The sequence below is a fragment of the Simochromis diagramma genome, unplaced genomic scaffold (genome assembly GCF_900408965.1).
Source record: "Simochromis diagramma unplaced genomic scaffold, fSimDia1.1 OVJJ01000387.1, whole genome shotgun sequence".
Classification (NCBI taxonomy): domain Eukaryota; kingdom Metazoa; phylum Chordata; class Actinopteri; order Cichliformes; family Cichlidae; genus Simochromis; species Simochromis diagramma.
In genome coordinates, this window is record NW_024387152.1 from 6,962,371 (window position 1) to 6,981,697 (window position 19,327).

At 39.2% G+C, this 19,327-nt stretch overlaps 3 protein-coding genes across 3 annotated transcripts; 1 reads left to right on the forward strand and 2 right to left on the reverse strand.

Moving 5' to 3' along the window:
* Positions 1-8,691: 8,691 nt before the first annotated feature.
* On the reverse strand, positions 8,692-14,784 carry LOC120743979. Its single transcript, XM_040048053.1, has 7 exons — positions 14,495-14,784; positions 13,668-13,829; positions 10,509-10,676; positions 10,206-10,355; positions 9,700-9,771; positions 9,482-9,560; positions 8,692-9,070 (listed from the first exon to the last, which is right to left on the reverse strand). The coding sequence occupies exons 1-6, from the start codon at positions 14,585-14,587 to the stop codon at positions 9,492-9,494; spliced, it is 714 nt and encodes a 237-aa protein (XP_039903987.1). The 5' UTR covers positions 14,588-14,784; the 3' UTR covers positions 8,692-9,070; positions 9,482-9,491.
* A 321-nt stretch (positions 14,785-15,105) lies between these two features.
* On the forward strand, positions 15,106-15,715 carry LOC120744038 (kelch-like protein 10). The gene is made up of 2 exons (XM_040048155.1): positions 15,106-15,124; positions 15,169-15,715. The coding sequence occupies exons 1-2, from the start codon at positions 15,106-15,108 to the stop codon at positions 15,663-15,665; spliced, it is 516 nt and encodes a 171-aa protein (XP_039904089.1). The 3' UTR covers positions 15,666-15,715.
* A 617-nt stretch (positions 15,716-16,332) lies between these two features.
* LOC120744039 (protein-glutamine gamma-glutamyltransferase 2-like) lies at positions 16,333-18,901 on the reverse strand. Its single transcript, XM_040048156.1, has 6 exons — positions 18,892-18,901; positions 18,378-18,581; positions 18,002-18,166; positions 17,214-17,332; positions 16,998-17,126; positions 16,333-16,881 (listed from the first exon to the last, which is right to left on the reverse strand). Exons 1-6 carry the CDS (start codon positions 18,899-18,901, stop codon positions 16,708-16,710), a joined length of 801 nt encoding a protein of 266 aa, XP_039904090.1. The 3' UTR covers positions 16,333-16,707.
* Positions 18,902-19,327: the final 426 nt, after the last annotated feature.

Here is a 19,327-nt window from a genome sequence, read left to right on the forward strand (position 1 = left end):
CTCAGTCAAAATGGAGTACTTCTTGGATGCCGGTTTAGCTCAGCTGGATGAGCAGGTGACCATATGCCGCATGGCTGAAAGTGGCAGGCCTGGGTACTAGTCCAACCTGTGGCCCTTTGCCGTATGCCTTTCCTGTCGATGGATGGATGGATGGATGATGGATGGATGGATGGAATTAAAAACCTGTCAGTTACAGAGACTTTTCTTTTTCTTTTTTTTTTTTTAAATAATTTTTTTCTCAAATTTAAATGTTGGCATCTTTTGTGAATCCTTTGCTGCTTTTCTCCCTTCAGTCATAAACGGTTGATAGGGTATTGTTGTCACCCCACCAGGCGGGTGGTGGATGGCCACACGTTCGGCATGGACATCCATCTTTGTGATGACTCAAGAATGAGAAGATGTAGGATTTTCAAATTAATACCATAGGTACATCTACTAAAAATCTAAGTACAATTTGCTGACCTTGATCTCAAGGTTTAAAATCAGAGATCAAGTTTTCTTCCAGTGAATCACGCAAGAAGGAAGCCACTAAGGATTTTTAAATTCATCTACTAAGAGGCTGAACTAGCACTAGCAGTGGTCATTATTTTGTCCATTATATTTTTCTTTTAAATGCACATTTGAGTCCACCTTTCTTAATAAAATTGTCCCTCATTGTTGATTTGGTTTTCAGATCCTTGAATGGGAGAGAAGTTAGCGGAATTGAGGACTATCAGGGCAACCACACCTGACAAATCTGATAAATTTGATAACAGGAAATTTCTAAAAACTATGCAGCATACTGAAGACAAGTGTTTCAGGGTTAGTGTTGCACAGAGAATACACTTTACTGTCAGTTTCACTGTGATTTTGCCAACTTCTAAAGTAATAGATATCTGTTGTGTTTGCTATTAGGTCCCTTGATGTTGGAATCCTTTTAAAAACAAACGCTAAGATGTTTTTTAACTTAAGGCTTGCCAGTGCTTAAATAGCCTGATAACCAAGAATGGTGAGTTGAAGGGGGAGCTGTATGCACTACTGATGGAGAAGAAACAGTTTCTACATGTGAAATCTTTGCTGGAAAATATGAGTTCAGTTTTCCAGCAGAGTTATTAAAGGGTCCAACACTGCCTGCCTCCCTTCAATATACTCAGGGTGTCTCTCTGTTATCTGGATTCACTTACCCTAACATCTGCAACAAAAAAAGTGATCACAAAGCTAGTTAACAACTTGTTGAGTAAATCCAGGGTTTCCCCTGCACGTTTCCATGTAAGGAGTGGCATTGGTAGCATCTGACCAATCACAAACATGAAAGAGTGTAGTGGCAGCAGAGCAGTTGATTTTTCAAAGGAAGATAAAACTATACTACCGGAAAAATATTAAGAGATTAAACTCACAATACAGGCGGAAAACAATAAAGCTGCTGCAGACAAAGTAGTGACATGAGTGTGTGTGTGAAAGGAAAAGGGCTCTACAGTAGTTTAGTAACAAAAGAGATGTGTGAATTTCTGAATGTGTTTAAGGACTTTGGTCAGCGAGACTGGAAATATATGGATAGCCAGGAAAGCAAGGTGGCAAAAACGCTGTTTACCCTAAGTTAGCAGACTTAATATCACTGCTCTGTGTTTAAGGCACAGGGCAATTAGAAGGATTATTATCAAGTATTTCATTAAATCAATCTTTAAGAGACAGTTTTATCTGTCGAGCTGTGTAATGATCTGAAAACAAAATTGCTTGCAGGGGGTCAGAGGGATCTTCCAGGAATGGTGACACTATTTTCCAAAGAACTGAATGGTCAGTGGGCGGTGATTTTATACCTGCTGATCTCTAATTTCAGTATCAAATTTGGAACAACATTCAGTGCTTGGAGTGCTTCACACTAGATGGCTCCATCTAGTGTGAAGAATCAGGAAAAACAGAGGATGTTGCTGAACCAGAATGCTAACGATGTGGATCAGCACATCAAAGAGAAGCTCGATCTGAAACAAAACAATCTCCCATTACTGCAATATTCAGGCTTTCCATACACAAAGGATACTGCACACATCAACGAGAGTATTGTCCACAGAAAAGGTAATGGTAATAAAGTTAATCTCATGACTTCAGCAGTTGGACATTTTCAGTGCTACTTGTCTGACTGTACAAAGTTGTATTATTCTGCTATCCCCGCAAATGGTGGAACTTCTGTACATAACTAGCTGCTATACCAAAGCTACTTGGCTAAATTTATTGACTTTTCCTGTTTGATTTTATACCCTTTTCCACTTTGTTATATGTGTTTCACTATTAATGTTGCATTATGGTAAAATATCAAAACTAAAGCCAATAACTTTGCTGATTTTCTCTATCTGTGCAATATTGATTAACGTTACTGCTCTTTAAGGTAAATATCAAAACTATTACACTGTTTAATCCACACCAATGCATCATATTCTGTAAAATCATATTTTTGTATATGTTGTCCTGTGAGGACATCTGATCTCTGAAAAAACAACTGTTAATGAAGCTGGAAAAACAAACCCACATCTTGATCCTTAAAAAAACATATTAATATGTATCTTAATAACAAAAACAATCACAGCTGAAATAAAAGGCTTCAGCCTACTAATATTAGTTCATAAAATACATTCTCTGCGCCAAAAGTGATGAGTTAAGGTGCCCATGGAGGCAAGGGTGCCACCAGGCATTTGGCCCCGGGGCAGACCCAAGACAGGCTGGAGAGATTATATCTCTCGGCTGGCCTGGGAACGCCTTGGTGTTCATATTCATATTAATATTCCTATTCTTCTATGACAAAAAGTACAAGTGTTCATTTAAGGAAATAAACAGAGCAGTAAGAGATATTTTTCAATTTTTTTATTTTATTTTTGATTTGCCACCAATTACATGTTTTTATTTGTAATTTTTGTAGTGCTCCATACTATGTGAACCCCTCACCTGATGTTTTATGTTTATTAGTTTATTTTAGATTCTAAACTATCAACCCCAACAATCGAATGATCTCCTTTAATAGCAAGCGCTGGGCAACGGTGGAAAGGAAAAACTCCCTTATAAAAAGGGAGAAACCTTTGACAGAACCAGGCTAAGAAAGGAGCAGCCAACTGTCATGACTGGTTGGGGGGTGAGAGGCAGAGGAAAAGAAAAAAGAGAGCACACGTTAGCTATATGTTGCTCACATTGCCTAAAATGAACAACGTATGGTTTTCTGGACTGTGAAAGAAATGTCTCAAGTCAGTTTTCAGTGACGTGACTGAAGACTTTTCTGGATGGCCGTGCGGATGCTTGTCAGAAACAGTTCATTTCCTTTCTTGGAGAAACGAACTCCGTTGCGTAAAAAAATGGAGTTGTCAAAAAACCTAATATGCGGATGCTCAATAATCACTCCATCGAAGCGGTCGACAGCCTTTCTAATGCTGGCATTCACAGTCTTCCTGTCCTTATTGATTTCACCTGGATTTCCATATATCCACACTTGACGCTCATTGATGGATGAATATGCAATTGTCATTGAGGGGAACTCTGTGTGCAATTGCATCAATTCCTTCTCAATGACAGAAGAAAGTTCATAAGCAGAAAAGAGTCCCAAATCATTGCCCCCAGCATGGATTACCAGTATGTCAGGTGGGCTCTGTGTGGATAGCTCCTTATAAAAACAAGGAAGGACTCCCCCCCAGCGCATTCCTCGTTTGCCAAACCACTGGACTTTGGTATTAAGTCCGAAATTTTCTCCAAAAATCTCTTTTGCTTCACCCTTGGCTCGTCTAATGTAACTGGACCCAATGATCCACACGTTTGTTTCTCTCTGGTCTTCTGGGCTCTCTTTCTTTTTCGGTGTGTTTTCGCAGGTGTTGGTATCGCTCAAGGCCGTATCGTTTGTTTTCTGACCTGGGAGTCGGATAGTCCTGGACCAGGGACTTCTTTGGATGCTCTGTGTCACTACTGATTGCTCTGGCCTCTTGTTGTCTTTTGGTGTGTTTTCAGATGTTTTGGTATCACCCAAGGTCATATCGTTCATTGTTTTAACTAGGTGTTGGATATTCTTTGGCGGAAAACTTTTTTGGATGCTCTGTGTCACTGCTGCTTGTTCTGGCCTCTTGCTGTCTTTCAGTGTGTTTTCAGAAGTTTTGGTATCACTCAAGGTCATATTGTTCATTTTCTCAACTAGGAGTCGGATAGTCCTTGGCGAACAACTTTTTTGGCTGCTCTGTGTCACTGCTGCTTGTTCTGGCCTCTTGTTGTATTTTGGAGTCTTTTCAGAGGTTTTGGTATCACTCGAGGTCGTAATGTCCATTTTCTCAACTACGTGTTGGATAGTCCTTGACGAAGAACTTTTCTGGATCCTCTGTGTCACTGCTGCTTGTTCTGGCCTCTTGTTGCATTTTGGAGTGTTTTCAGAGGTTTTGGTATCACTTGAGGTCGTAACGTCCATTTTCTCAACTAGTTGTTGGAAAGTCCTTGGCGCATAACTTTTCTGGATGCTCTGTGTAACTGCTGCTTGTTCTGGCCTCTTGTTGTATTTTGGAGTGTTTTGAGAGGTTTTGGTATCACTCGAGGTCGTAACATCCATTTTCTCAACTACATGTTGGATAGTTCTTGATGAAGAACTTTTCTGGATCCTCTGTGTCACTGCTGCTTGTTCTGGCCTCTTGTTGCATTTTGGACTGTTTTCAGAGGTTTTGGTATCACTCGAGGTCGTAATGTCCATTTTCTCAACTAGTTGTTGGAAAGTCCTTGGCGCATAACTTTTCTGGATGCTCTGTGTAACTGCTGCTTGTTCTGGCCTCTTGTTGTATTTTGGAGTGTTTTCAGAGGTTTTGGTATAACTCGAGGTCGTAACATCCATTTTCTCAACTACGTGTTGGATAGCTCTTGACGAAGAACTTTTCTGGATGCTCTGTGTCACTGCTGCTTGTTCTGGCCTCTTGTTGCATTTTGGACTGTTTTCAGAGGTTTTGGTATCACTCAAGTTCATATTGTTCTTTTTCTGAACTTGGAGTTGGATAGTCCTTGAAGAAAAACCTTTTTGGATGCTCGGAGTCACTGCTGTTTCTTTTTTCTCAGTGTCTATTCTCATCCTCTTTCTCTCTGGAGAGTAGCTCTCAGAGTTGTTTTTGCTCCCTTTTGAAATCTGACTGTATCGTCTTTTCAACACAGTTTTTTCTTCACAGATTCGTCTCTTTTTCCTTGGTGGAGAGCAGCTGTCGGGACTTCTGCAATTCTGTGCAGCATAATCCGGGCCTCGCTTCCTCTTGAGTGGAAGCTGGAAATGTGTTTTTTCAGAATTTGGCTCTGGATTTTGGTGGTCCATTGTAGTAAAGCCAGCGTAAGCTTGTTGACTTTTGCTGTGTTTACTCTGAGACATGTTAGAGTGTTGATGAAGTGACTGTGTTAAAGATTCAACTGTTTTAAAATGTTTCTCAGGTTTACCTTTGAATGCTGCAATCTTGAGTGTTGCAAATAAACTGACTGAAAGTTTGGGATTCTTACCCCTACTTAAGGATTCACTGATCAAAGGCATATGACATGCCTTTGATCATCATAATGATGTCATAACAAAATGTAACAGTAACATTCTTTTTTTTTCTTTCTTTTAAATTTGGTGTTATTGTCTATAGGGCTTTGGAACGTGATGTCACGGGAGGGGGCGTGGCCTCCGGGCACCATTTTAGCAGGCCAAACAAAGGGCTTAAGGAGCGAATGCATCAGCAATGGTTCGCTTTGCTCTGTTGTGGGTTTTAATGTTAGATCGCACGATCGGTAAGGGAATAAGCTTGAAAATTGGCTCTCTGTTTTTTCTTTCCCAGCCTGAAAGCAACGTGAGGGAGCTTATGTAGTGGTTGTTACCAAAAGAAGGCATCTAGCCTGGATAGCAGCTGTGAGATGAGCTGATATCCAGTTCTCTACCATCCACAGATATCTGTTGTCGTGCTACAGACATTTTCATTCTGGTAAGTTCTAAATAAGTTCATATTAGGGCTGTTTCGATATAACAATATATATCGGATGATGATATAAAAACATCTGTCGTTTCATTTTACACTATTGTTTGTTTCATGCTATGGCAAAATAAACTGTTTATGCCAATATTTTTTCATCGTTTTGATGGTCACTGTAGTGGCTATATTAATTTCTTAAAGTTCTCTCTTTCTCTTATATTTAATATAACCACACTATGGACGGATAGGCGACTGTTTTTATGTTGTCATTAGCAACCGAGGCGTGTCCGCTTGTTTATTTTCCACATAAGCCTTTCACAATAAAGCTCAAGATCCTGTTGAGCCTTTTCAAAATAAACTGAATTACGTGAAAGAGTATGCAAAATTTTTATGGATGAGAAGCAAAAAAGAGCCGCCGGGTGCTAAAAAATAAACCTTAGACTCAAACGTTAGAACAGGCTTTTCCCCACAGCACGCTGTGTAATAAAGATAAAGAAAACGGCAGCCATTACAACTTATGTCTAAAAATGTATAGCTTCATGCATCGGTTAAAACACTGGACTCCAAGTACACGACGCCCAGCTGGAAACACTTCACGCAAGTTGAGCTGCCTGAGATTCACTGAATTTACAGAAAATATTAAATTTTGTGATTTATATCGTTATTGGGCAACCCTATGGTTCTGAATCACATGTTAATATATATATCCTACCACAGGAATTGAGTTCACTGATTTTCAGTCCAATTCTTGTGTTTGGCATACCTCAGCCTTTACTCACTGTTTCCCTTCCTTAAAATTGACTCCTCGAACTTTGAAACAAAGGACATTTATGATAAGGATTTTAGCTAAAATAGATAGGCCTTTGCTGGATTTTTTTAAGGCTACACCAGTGGCGGCTGGCCCATAGGGGGCGCTCGGGCTCCGCCCCCCCAAATGTGGAGGAGTAAAAAATATATATTTTTAAAAAATTCATCAATGATAGTTTTACTATGTGTGTGCCCATATACAGCCAGGCGTATTTTAACATTTTCACCAGCTGACTCATTAAAGTTCAACCAACAAACGGTATTTTTCTTCTTCTGGGGCGCTCGTCAAAGCGCCCTTGATATGCAGCGAAATAGCCTATCATTAAATGGTTGCCAGGGGAAAATAATAAATATTTGACCTATCAGCGTCGCTGAATTAAATGGTTTGGGGGCGCTTAAAATTGCGCCCCTGCAGAAAACGCGCGAAGATTTGCTGTTCTAGAATTTTACCTCAGTCAGTAGCCTAAGTGAGCTATAAGGTCAGAGAGAGACGATGGCAGCGGTATTGTTAACGGTTGAGGCACAGCCTCCCCCAAATTCGGTTAGATCGCTTCTAACCTACCCTTTTGCCAGAAGGACAATGGCAGAAAAACTGCAAGTTAAAGAGTTGGGACCTGACAAGCCCGAAATTCAACTAACCCAGGCAACGAAGGAGAAGTCAAAAGCATACAACAGGACTTTTTGTCGGAGTTGGTTCCAGCGCAAGTCGTGGCTGACAGGCTGTGCATATTGATTTATATGATGCAGCCGGCTTTATATTGTTGCTTGATTACACCACACAACATTGGATTGATGTAGCCTAAGTAATGAGTAAGTGGACACATTCATTTTTGCTTAAAGGCTACTGGATGCTAATTTCTTTCGCTTTCTACCTGTAACTTATGTAGCTAGAGGAAAGCTTTCTGTTGTGTGTTGCCATCTAGTGGGCATGAGGTATCACTGTATGAGTTAATCACCTAGCAACAAATTAAAATTGTGTTGTTTGATGTACTCATTAAATGGGTCATTTTAGTCGATATCATAAAAATTGCCCCCCCTGAGATTTTTTTCAGGAGCCGCCACTGGGCTACACTCTACACCATCCCCTCTGCGAATAGCTACCTTATAGTAGTGGAGGGGTTTCTGTGTCCCAGGGATCCCAGGGGCTGTGTTGTCCGGGGTGCTTTGGTACCCCGGCAGGGTCTCCCATAGCCAATTTGTCCTGGGTGAGGAACCAGACAAAGGTTCAGAAGACCGCTATGAATACAATATCAAGGGAACAGTTCACCCTGCCCAGGATAGTGTTACCGGGGCTCTGCCCTGGAGCCAGGCCCAGGGAGGGTGGCCGAGGGCGAGTGTCTGGTGCCCGGGCCTTAGTCTTTGGGACCCGGCCGGGCACAGCCTGAAAAAGGGACATGGGCCTATCCTCCTGCAGGAGGCGCCATAGGGGTCAGGTGCAATGTGTACCGGGCGGCGGCATTCTCTACTTTGTACATTTGTCAATGAATGACCGCACATCATTGTGAGAGCGAGAGAAAAATGAACTAGCAATACAACAAAACTCATCAATAAACCAGGGCAGATAATGGTTTGAGCATGAGCTTTCTTTCATTAGTGGCAGTTTGCAGATTGATAAAGAAGTGAAACCATATTCTCAAAATCCAAACAATGAATTAGTTTAATGCAAACAATGTTAAGGCTTTACTGAATCTTTTAGCAAATTTTTATTAACCTTAAAAAACATCAAATAAATGAAAACATAAAACAAAACATTAAAAGATAGATAGGCGCGACCCTTTGGAAACATCCCATCAAATCAATAAAAATCTAAAACTGGTCCATTAGATTAGTTGGTTTTTATTTTGTTTGTTTTATGTCATAACATGAAAAGTCAAAAATTTATTGTAAATGAAGGATTATAACAGAATTGACAGAACATCTAAATCTAAACTTATCACTACTGTATCTTAAACACGAAAAACTTTTTTTAAAGTTAACAAAAAGAGATGGTGAGCTATTCTGAACGTACTATTAGTACATTTCGAATAACTTATCATTACTACTCTATATCTTAAACTTAGCAGTAACTATGTAGGTAGGAAGAAAAAGAAATGTGTAAAGAAATGTGTGGCTGATGGATTTGCCACTTAAAGACTCTCTAATGGAGACTGCCCTTGAGTGAGTGAGAAATACTCCATCTGTGGTGTAAATGAAGACCTGTTCCACCACCCCGACACCATACCCAGTACATACAATATTAACATTAACAATTTTTGGTAGAAAACAATAGGGAAGCGCACGGTGGGGCGGGACCCATCGGTGTCAGTCTGGACTCTGTAGTACCCGCTCCAGAATCTTTGGCATTCCTGCTGCAGTAACGAAAAGGAACAAACAGGTTAAAAATGCTCCAGTCATTAGAGATCAGAGGACAAACATTTATTTCATTAAATGCTTTTAAGTCCAAATTGAGAGAGCCAGAGAAAAATGTTTTATAAAATGTAATTGTTATTTATAACATGTATGTAACTTTGTAATTTTAACATGTTGTCGCCTCTTGGCCGGGACTCCCTTGAAAAAGAGGTTTTTAATCTCAATGGGACTTTTCCTGGTAAAATAAAGGTTAAATAAAAAATAAATAAAAAAAACAGGTTAAAAATGCTCCAGTCATTAGAGATCAGAGGACAAACATTTAAAGCTGAAGTGAATACAGGGAATACATGACAGTATTTTTTTTTCTTGAAATATCGACCACTGATGCTTACAGCATTGTGATTACTCACCTCTTCCTGGTCAGCCTCCTCTCTTCCAGGGTTGTAAAAAGAGGTAGAAGACTGGTTGGACCACATGATCTTCGTTTATCTGAAAATGCCAGTTTTAGAAACAAGTGTTTTTTTTTATCACTCACATCTTGTATTTGTAGAATTTAGAAAATGTTAAAACACGTACTTCTCTGTGAGCATACAATATACGTTCTATTCATCTCCTGATGAGCACCCACCTGTCGTCCATGCTGGAAGCCAGAGCTGGAGGGCTGAGGGCTGGATCTCCTCACTCGCCGACCAGGGGGTAGCTGTGAGATATCACTTGATGTTAAGCACCTAAGATACTGACTATTATTCTTACATTAGCAGTTTCTTTTATTTTTTCAAAAAGATAACTTCAACAGAAGTCAGTTCTGTATGCACACTGGGGGTGGTAATTGGTTTGTGAATACTGAAATAGTTAGCAAAGTGCAACAAAATGTACCTTTATGTAACCAACATGAGTTCAAATGTAGTGTGCTGCTACATGCTGCTAGTGCCAGAAGGTGGCAGTAATGTGCATAGAAGGGGTCAGAAATAGAGACTGTATAAGCCACTAATGACTGCGGGTATGGTGTGTGTGTGCAGCACAGTGAGATCAGACAACAAACATTTAAAGCTGAAGTGAATACAGTGAATACATAACAGTATTTTTTTTCTTGAAATATTCACCACTGATGCTTACAGCATTGTGATTACTCACCTCTTCCTGGTCAGCCTCCTCTCTCCCACGCTTGAAGGCAGAGGTGGAGGGCTGAGGGCTGGGTCTCCTTGCTCTCCAGTCACGGTTCAAGTGTAAACCAGAGGTGGAGGGCTGGGGGCTTGACCTCCTCACTGGCTGGGCAGTGTTTACCTGTTAGAGATGGAGTAATGTGTGTCAAAACTCTTGGCTTGTCTACAATGCCAGTTTGTATTTTTTCACCACTCAGTTCTTGTTTTTGTAGGATTTAGAAGATGTCAAAACATTTACATTGTCTCTGAGCTTATGAATATGCTTTCTACTCACCTCTTGGTTGGCATCCTTCGGTCGTCTATGCTGGAAGCCAGAGGTGGAGGGCTGAGGGCTGGAGCTTCTCGCCAGCAGAGCACCAAATGTGGTCCAATATGTTTTTTCGGGAGGGTGTTGGAGGGATTCAGGGCTGCTGTCCTCTAGCCACTTTGTCTTCATCTTTGCCTGTCAGGGACATTCAACAACCAGGTAAACATAAAGGGCAAACATACTCAAATATATGAAGTCATGGTACAAGTTTTGTTGTGATCTGCTTTGTTTTATTCTTGCTAATATTTACAGTTAAACCATTTCAGTGTTGATGTACTAATACCCATCAAAACACTGGTGCTGAATAAATGACAGTGACTGACACTGAGATCATGATTCTGATTGCCAAAGCTGCCAGACAGGATTCAAGGTGTAAAAAAAAAAAGATTTAGTTGTATTTATTTCAGTGTAAGACATTTTCTTAAAGAACTAAAAGAAGTTTTGTGGATTAAACAATAATGAAATGAAAAATATATTCTAGAAACCACTGTTCTGTTATTAAAATGTTAACTGTAGTGAAAAATATGTTGTAGGTTTATGTTTTCTGTTTCAATACACATTTCAAGTAATTTTTATTTTGATATGACACCACATTTAAAGGAAAAAGCAGAGCATTAGAAATATTTCATTTTTACATAGATATAAACAAAATGAAAACAGTTCATTTTATCTGAAGATTTAAGTTTTGTAATGCGTTTTTTTGTTATCATTATTAATATTATTTTTGTTTTGTTTTGCTTTTTTAAATTTGGTCAGTGGTTATTATTTTTTTACCTTTAAAATTTTAAATGAGTCAAATTCAGTAACTGTGTGTAAAGGCTACAGCTGTGTGGAAGGAAGGAGATAGGTGCCAAATGCAGGACTTGCAGGACACAGAGGGATGAACTAAACGAGCTTGCGCTCTAGAGAGCTGAAATAGGGGTAACAGAAAATAAAGCATAATAACTAGAAGCTAAAAAAAGTAAGGTCTCAGGAAACTGGAAAACAAGAAATTTGTGTCCCACAGTAAAGGCACAGAGAGACAAGACAGTGAACAGAGGGAAGGCACATTAACAAAACGTAAAGACTGGAAATAAGGAGATGCTAAAGAGCTTACAGAACTAGAAATACAGAAACAAAAACCAAGAGACTAGCAATGAAAAATCATAACAAATTTAAGTTCAATTCATAACAATAATAATACAAAACACAAAACACTGGGTCACCGACCGAGGACCGTGACAGAGTGCCTGTTATATTTACCACAAGCTGCTTTAAAGGTTCAAAATAAATACAATAACTAAAAGATGCTTTTTACTCTTGTTACAACAAAACAGTGATTCAAAAGGTTTCCTTTCACAGGACTGCACAGAAAAAATGCAGGAATGTAAAAAAATTGTAAAATCTTTAGATTTGCAAATATGAATTTCAAGTTTAAACACCTGATTCAAAAACAAATGACTTGAAGAACTTATTCATTCATTTATTCATGCACTTACTTTTCCCATGCTGTCAGTCGATGGTCAGTGGTTTTGCAATCCAACAAATTTCTGCTTGCTAGTAAATCCTTGCTTTGCAACCGCTGTGATAGTCAATTTCTCTCCAAGCTCTGGATTGAAATGGTGAAGACCTTTGCTTGTTATGTTTCATATATGTTATGTTACTTTAAACGGTAACGATTGCAAAAATGGAATCATAACATAATTTTGTTACATAGAAACCTGCTGCCATGTGCCACTTTAAAATGTCTTTTTGTTTTAATTTTATAGTATAAAAATACTTTTTTATCATACAGCCTCCATTTAAAAAATTATTTTTAATTAAAAAAATATCACTTTTTACTGCACTTGGTGTTCTGCATCCCCAAAAGTTGATTCTGTTCATCTGGATGTAGCGTTTTCATTGGAAGAAACGTTTCATCACTCATCCAAGTGACTTCTTCAGTGTCTTGGTGTTGTGTAAATAAGCTTTCTTGTTACATAAAGATCTGACAGAGTCCTGTGCTTGTGCCCGTTCATTCACCCAATATTTCTCTACCTATTTGCCTCAATGAGCAGTTGTAAAGTGGTGTGATAAGTTGTGAAATTCATGTTTTCATTAATAACTGAGGTCTCATGTACTCCATTAGTCCTAATGTCAAAATGTAATAAATTATTGGGACCAAAAAAAAAAAAGATTACAGGTTTCAGAGCATCATACGCTTTCATCCAAACATCTTTTTTATGGAAGAGGTTTCACATTTCAGCAAAGCGATGGCAAACAGCATGTCTTACAATAGCATGGCTTTGGAGCAGAAGAGTCCAGGTGCTGAAGACTGGATGTGACACACTGCCTCAAAATTTGAGTGCGGTTGCCATTAAATTCAAGATGACTTTTTTCTTTAAATAGTACATATTTTCCATGTCCTACTGCCTCAAGACTAGTGTCAGGTTTTGTAGCGTGATAGTGTGTGGAAGAAAAAAAAAATGTGGAAACTAAAGACACAAGACTAAAAACAGATTTTATTTAGCATTTATTAAACCAGGCAGTCCCTTGAAATTAATATTTCTTTTTCTGACATGAATCAGTTATGTAATCATTTTAGGAAGTGAGTGTCATTGTCATTAATCATCATACGTTCTCAGGACATCTTTGCTTCACTAGAAAAAAGTCCTTGTTATATATGTCAGTGTGTGTATATAAATCTAGTAATTGACAAATGAGAAAGTTTAATAGTTTTGTTCAATAACTAACAATATAGGTATTACTACACTGATTTATTAAGAAGCCATAACAAAATATGCTCAAAAAAATGTTGTAGGTATTTTTTTTAGCTCTGTTCAATGTCCCCACAGTGCAGCACTCTGCTCTCTAGTCGTGAGCGCTCAGCTTCAAACACCAGCAAATGACTCTGCAGTGTCTCCACAGGACCAGACCGTATCGGTGATGGATCATTGTTCTGCATGCATATAAAGATATATGAAAACAAAAATTAGCCATCACAGAGCAGATACACATAGATACGACACATGCATCCTTTAAGTCCTGCATCACAGGTACAAGAAAAGCAAATACAGATAATCTCAAGTGGAAGTAGAACTCAGCAACAACAAATCTTATCTAAAATTAGATATTTAAAAAAATAAAAAAAGAATAATGAGCACTCACTGCCACAGCAGAAATGAAGGCATGCATAAGGCAGTAGTCTGCTCCACCGTGTCCACTCATACCGAACTGCCTGGTAGTGTTATAGTCTGCTGTGTGCTTTCTGGATTTCTGGGTCAGGAAGTTGAACACATGGATCTCGTGGCCATTGCATGAGAGCTCGCCCTGAGAAGACCCAGTTCATTATGTAGGAAAGAGCTGAATTTTAGTAACAAACTTAACTCTATGTTTATCAAATACTAAAGATTCAAGGAGATATCATTTCATCAGCCGCACATCAGTAGTATGAATGATAGCTCATCGAACTGATTTTATCAAAAAGGTTTTTGTCTGAATATTGAAACTTTGGACACCCTCAAAAACAGGACAAAGCAAAATTGAAAGTATTGTAAAACAACTGAATCAGTTTTATCAAATAAGGAATTGCTCAAATATAATAGTTTTTAAATCAAATGGTCATAAAAAAACATGGAAATACACAGATTTCTGTGAAAGTCTGACGAGGCAGGAAATCCCTAATTATAATAACATATCATTGTTAAACCATATTTCAACATATTATGGAATGGGTGATTTTGGTCTGCGGTTCTGCTTTATGATGCAGAAGAGTGCCTTTGTCCTATGAAGTAAATAACATGCTTCTAACAGTTTGAACTGTTACAGGGTCTATAAGGATTAACAGTGCTGTGATATATGTTTCTTACCTTCTGTATCTGTAAGCATTCACACTTTTACTTTTATATAATTCATTTGCTAATTAATGTGTTTCTATGTGATTTTCTTCAGTCTCTCATTCTCATCTTGCCCAGAGACATTAATTACAGTCCTACCTTGCTGCCGTAAATGGTTGTTTTTCGCTTACAAATCTCCTCAGTGAATGCCACCATGGAAAAGGCTGCCGTCACACCCCCTTCAAACTCCATGTTGACAACCTGCTCAGGAGATCAGAAAAGTTAAGAGATAAAAGGAAAGAATCACAGACCAAATAAATAAATAAATAAACAAAGTGCAGTCTGGGAATTCGTATGTCAGTCAGCTGATTTAAGCTATGGGGACAATGTCCAATATTTTGGGCAAATGCACATAACTACAAAACAAAAACTCATCTCAGCAACAACAAATGGTTCTGTAATTACATGGAGTACTAATTTGTGAGCTACTCGTGAAGGAGAAAGCACTATTTTATGAAAGAAGCTCCAATCAATTTGCATATATGAACTCGACTCAACATCTTGCATTTTTGTGCAATTTGTTACTCACACTTATATTTGAACAAACAAACAAAAAGACATAATGGTGTTTTTCGTCTTGATGCATGTTCAATCATCCAGGTAAGTAAATCTGGACTGAAACTGAAAACGCTACGTCCATATGAACAGAATCAACCTTTGGAGACATAATGGGGTTGTTGTTAAAAAATAAATCATACTGATGACGCGTGATGCTGTATGAACATGTGGGTGATGCAACATCTCATTTTTAATACTTTTCCCCGTCATCTCAGAGAGCTGTCTTTGCGCGCTGGTCAGCCTTCCCGATGTGACACCAGGCACAGTGAAGCTCATCACTGAATTTGCCTACACTGGGGTTCTTCCTGTGACAACAGACAACGTGCAAGAGCTTTTCATAGCAGCAGACAGGTTTGGAATATCGGGCATCATGCAAGCCTGTAGCGACTTCATGGAGAAGCAAATATCCCCACAGAACTGCATCAGCATCTGGGGGTTTACAAATTTCTACTACAACCCACAGCTGATGAAGGCCTTACTCTTCATGTTGAACCATTTCGAGGCGGTCGTCACCACCTCTGATGAGTTCCTGATGCTCTCTGCAAATGAACTCATTAAAATCATTGAGAGCGACCGGCTCATTGTGAAGCAGGAGCGGATGGTGTATGAGGCCATCCTTTGCTGGATCAATTTTGCACCAGATCATCGCAAAGAGTACATCTCTCTGCTTCTGTCCAAAGTAAGTAAGGGACAACTGCTCAAATGTCTTTGAGGATTTTCATCTAAAATAATAAGAAGGATAGAGCTAAACTCAAAATTTACAGTAGCATACACATGAATATTATAGTTTTCCATGTATCTGAAAACTATTTAAAATTAGTTAAGTACGTATTCACGTTTTCTAAGCTTTAATTTTATTCACATACATTTGGACAATTATGTTTTTCTGTGTAGGAAATATGTTGGCAACATAATGACAGGCCCTGTTATAGACAGTTTAATTCAAACGTATGTCCTCGTGTCTCTTTACAGGTCAGGCTGGCTTTGATTAATCCACATTACATCATGGAAATCATAATTGGAAATGAAATAGTGGGGAATAGTGAAGAGTGTCAAGTAATTATCCTCTGTACTTTGGAGACCATGTTTGACCTCAGCTCAAACACATCCGACCGCATGTTTTGCAACCCTCTGGCCTGTCCTCACCTGCCCTCCTCCATCATCTTTGCTGTTAGAGGCTGGAGTGAAGGCAGTCCCATCAATGACATAGAGGCCTACGACATCGGTGCAAAGCGCTGGGATCTGATATCGTCGTGTTGGTGTTGTTCCCAGATCAACATAGTAAATGTTGTTCCAGGATCAACATTGCAAGTGACCAATCAGAATGTTGTGACGTCATACTTTTGCGACTTCGGGAAAAACCGCCGTAAAACAAAAAACTGTACTTAAGCTGTGAGAAACCGCCTCTGTCCGCCGATCAACGGACCCTGACCCTAACCCCAACCCTAACCCGTTAATAAACGCTAAGCAGAATTGATATTGTGCTTGCAACATTGGAATTTCATAAATGCACGAATGGCTTGGCGCGCCAAAGAATAACGTCACAACAATGTGATTGGTCACTTGCAATGTTGATCCTGGAACAACAACACCAACACGACGATATCAGATCATCCGTTGGTTTATTTTAATCGTTCTTGAAAATAAAAAACAGACATTTTTTTCCATTTAACTTTATATTATTACTGTGAATTAAACTAAACCAATCAAAAAACAAAACAATAGATAGCAAACTCTAAAGCACTGAAAACGTGTCAACCTGTGCATGCAACTGCAGCAAACACCCAACACTGGCCGTAGCAGACAGGACCGCTTTCTGCCCACTGACGCAGAATGTCCCCGCTGCCGATCCACTCTCCCGGATGAGTGCCATCTTCAATCTTTCCCCAGTTTCCTACCAGGACACCCCTGTCATCATTACTGTTAATCTGAGTGCAAGAGGAGACCAAAAAACACAAATGAGTCATAAGTGAAGGAGAGACACAACCAACCTTCATACATACCAACCTTCATACCAACCATCTTCATAAAAAAGCAGACTTACCATGGCACTCAGCACCCTGGTCACATAAATGTGATTTCTCCTCGAAGAGCAGTCCTTATCAGCATCAGACACAAATTTAGGGTTTTCATCCAGAATCTTCAGACAGATGTCCAATTTTCCTGCTTCAAACTGCAGAGGAACTGAGGAGAAGGAGATATGTTTCAAAATGTTTACACAGCCCTTACTTAATCTGTTGATTTATGGCATTTCTGATACCTGTCCAAAGTTCCAGGGTGTCCCCTTGATCCTTTTATGTGTTCCTCTGTAGATCTGCCCATGTTGTGCTAGAACATACTCTTGCCTCTTTGTCTCACTGTGCATGTAAACAGCATCTCCTGTTGGCGCACCAAAACACCAAAACATTTAGACCATGGCCGGTCAAACTCATTTAACACTGAGGTCCGCATACACGCCACTTTGATCTTAAGTAGGCCGGAGAATGAAACTGCACTTTCTGTCAGTGTAAAGACATTTAACTACACATTTAATCCCTGAGATATCTTAATATAAGACAAAGGAGTGTAATTTTTACAGCACACAACAGTTTTCTACATCAGAAATGTCTACAGTAATAAACAAAGGTTCTGGTAGCTCACTGCCCAGTAATTAAAAACATAAAGTTTTTGTTGATTGATGAAAATAATTCTCTTTTTTTAAACCAAAAATTCTATAGTAGACGAAAGTGTAAACGAGACCTTTTCTGTCATCTTATTGTTTATGTATTACTGTGCGAAAAGGTTTTATTAGCAGAAAAAGCTGTAAAATATATAAAAATACAGTGAAATTTTATAACTCCTTCATATTTTCCAGTGACATCCATCTGGGATTGGAGTCTTCACTGGGCCAATTCTTGCCCTAGGGCCTTACATTTGTCCATTTAGAAAACTTTATAGTGTCCACATACTATATAAATGTAAAGCGGACAACATTTAAAGGGACTGACACTGAACCCAGAATATAAATAACTTATCATAAATCAATTAGAGACAACTTCATGTACTCACTGGGGCACCAAGCATTAAAAAGCAGAGTGAACTGCCCTAAACTGGTCTTCTTCCCATTTTGGTCCAGAGTCAGAGAATAGACCCCAATGGGGGCATCAGGGGAAGAGGAGATGGACAATGATAGTGTGTTTCCAGACGGATCATAAGTGGCAGACGCACTCCAGTCAGTGTTTCACTGTGGAGTCAGTTATATTGAAGGTAACCTTAGTGTCTGATTCTTTTCTTGGTAGTGGACCTGGAGAGACAGACACAGGCATAAAGAATAATTCCAAATCCGGTTTACAGACAAATAAACCCTAAATAACTACTGATTCACTCATGCATGCATTCAAAGAGACTGCACACACATGTACGTACAATTAATAATCAGTAGTGCCCGTTTCAACGATGAGCGTGAGGCCTGGTTCACCGGGTTTGAAGTCCTTGCTGCCAGCAGTCAGGTGTAAGATAATGTTGAAGGGCTGCCCTCTCCGGACGATCAAACGCTCCTCTCCACACAGCTGTGTGTGATGGCTTCTGCTGTTGCTCTTAATGTCCAGATCATAGTGCTCAATGTCCAAAACTGTCAAAGGCAATACAACTACTCACACCACTAAAACATATAGACATGCAACAGTAAGTAAAGCTATGAAAGTTTCATAAATTCGTGACTTCATGAAAGTTTGGTCACCTGCTCAAAGTATCTTCAGAGACAATAAATCATATAAAATCATCAGCAAAGCATTTCCCATTGCAGACGGAGCGTTACCTAATGCTCCAGATCTAATGTCAGTTACCATTCCCGCTCATCACATTTTACTTGTGACATTTAAGGTGACACTTATTTAAAAAGAGCAGAAGTTGCATCTTAATCTGCAGGTGTTAAAACCCATTTTTTTCTTCTGCCCTACCTTGGCTCATATCTGCAGCAGGTTTCGTGTCCTTTCACTCTGCAAAATCACACTTCAGCTGCTGCTGCTTATTGGTTAAAGACTGCACAGTGTAACAGCTCCTGAGGGATATTTGTAGCATGTGTAACTTAATCGGGACGCCCCCATCTGTCTGCTCCTCACATCAGTAACTCTGTTTTTAGTTATGAAGGTCAGACAGACAACACTCCTTCCTTTTTTTGTGAACTTTCATTCTGCATCTAGCATTGTGACAGACTCACTTCACGACCTAAACCAGTAAATCATGTGTTAAAGCAAACAGTGCTAACTCAGCAAAGTAATAGCAATTAGGCTCAGCTGATGTGTGTAAATAATTACACTACTACTTACTCACTTTAAAGATAAAAACAAAAACAAATTTTCCCCAAATCATTTACATCATATATTAATTTATTGT

Coding starts and splice junctions, on each gene's coding strand:
- LOC120743979 (XM_040048053.1), bottom strand. CDS start 14,587: ATGGAGTTTGAAGGGGGTGTGACGGCAGCCTTTTCCATGGTGGCATTC. Junction 13,830..14,494: donor CAACCATTTACGGCAGCAAG/GTAGGACTGTAA, acceptor GGGTCTTCTCAG/GGCGAGCTCTCATGCAATGG. Junction 10,677..13,667: donor CCTTCATTTCTGCTGTGGCA/GTGAGTGCTCAT, acceptor TGTCCCTGACAG/GCAAAGATGAAGACAAAGTG.
- LOC120744039 (XM_040048156.1), bottom strand. Junction 17,127..17,213: donor CACCCTGGAACTTTGGACAG/GTATCAGAAATG, acceptor GTTCCTCTGCAG/TTTGAAGCAGGAAAATTGGA. Junction 16,882..16,997: donor CCAGGGTGCTGAGTGCCATG/GTAAGTCTGCTT, acceptor TCTTGCACTCAG/ATTAACAGTAATGATGACAG.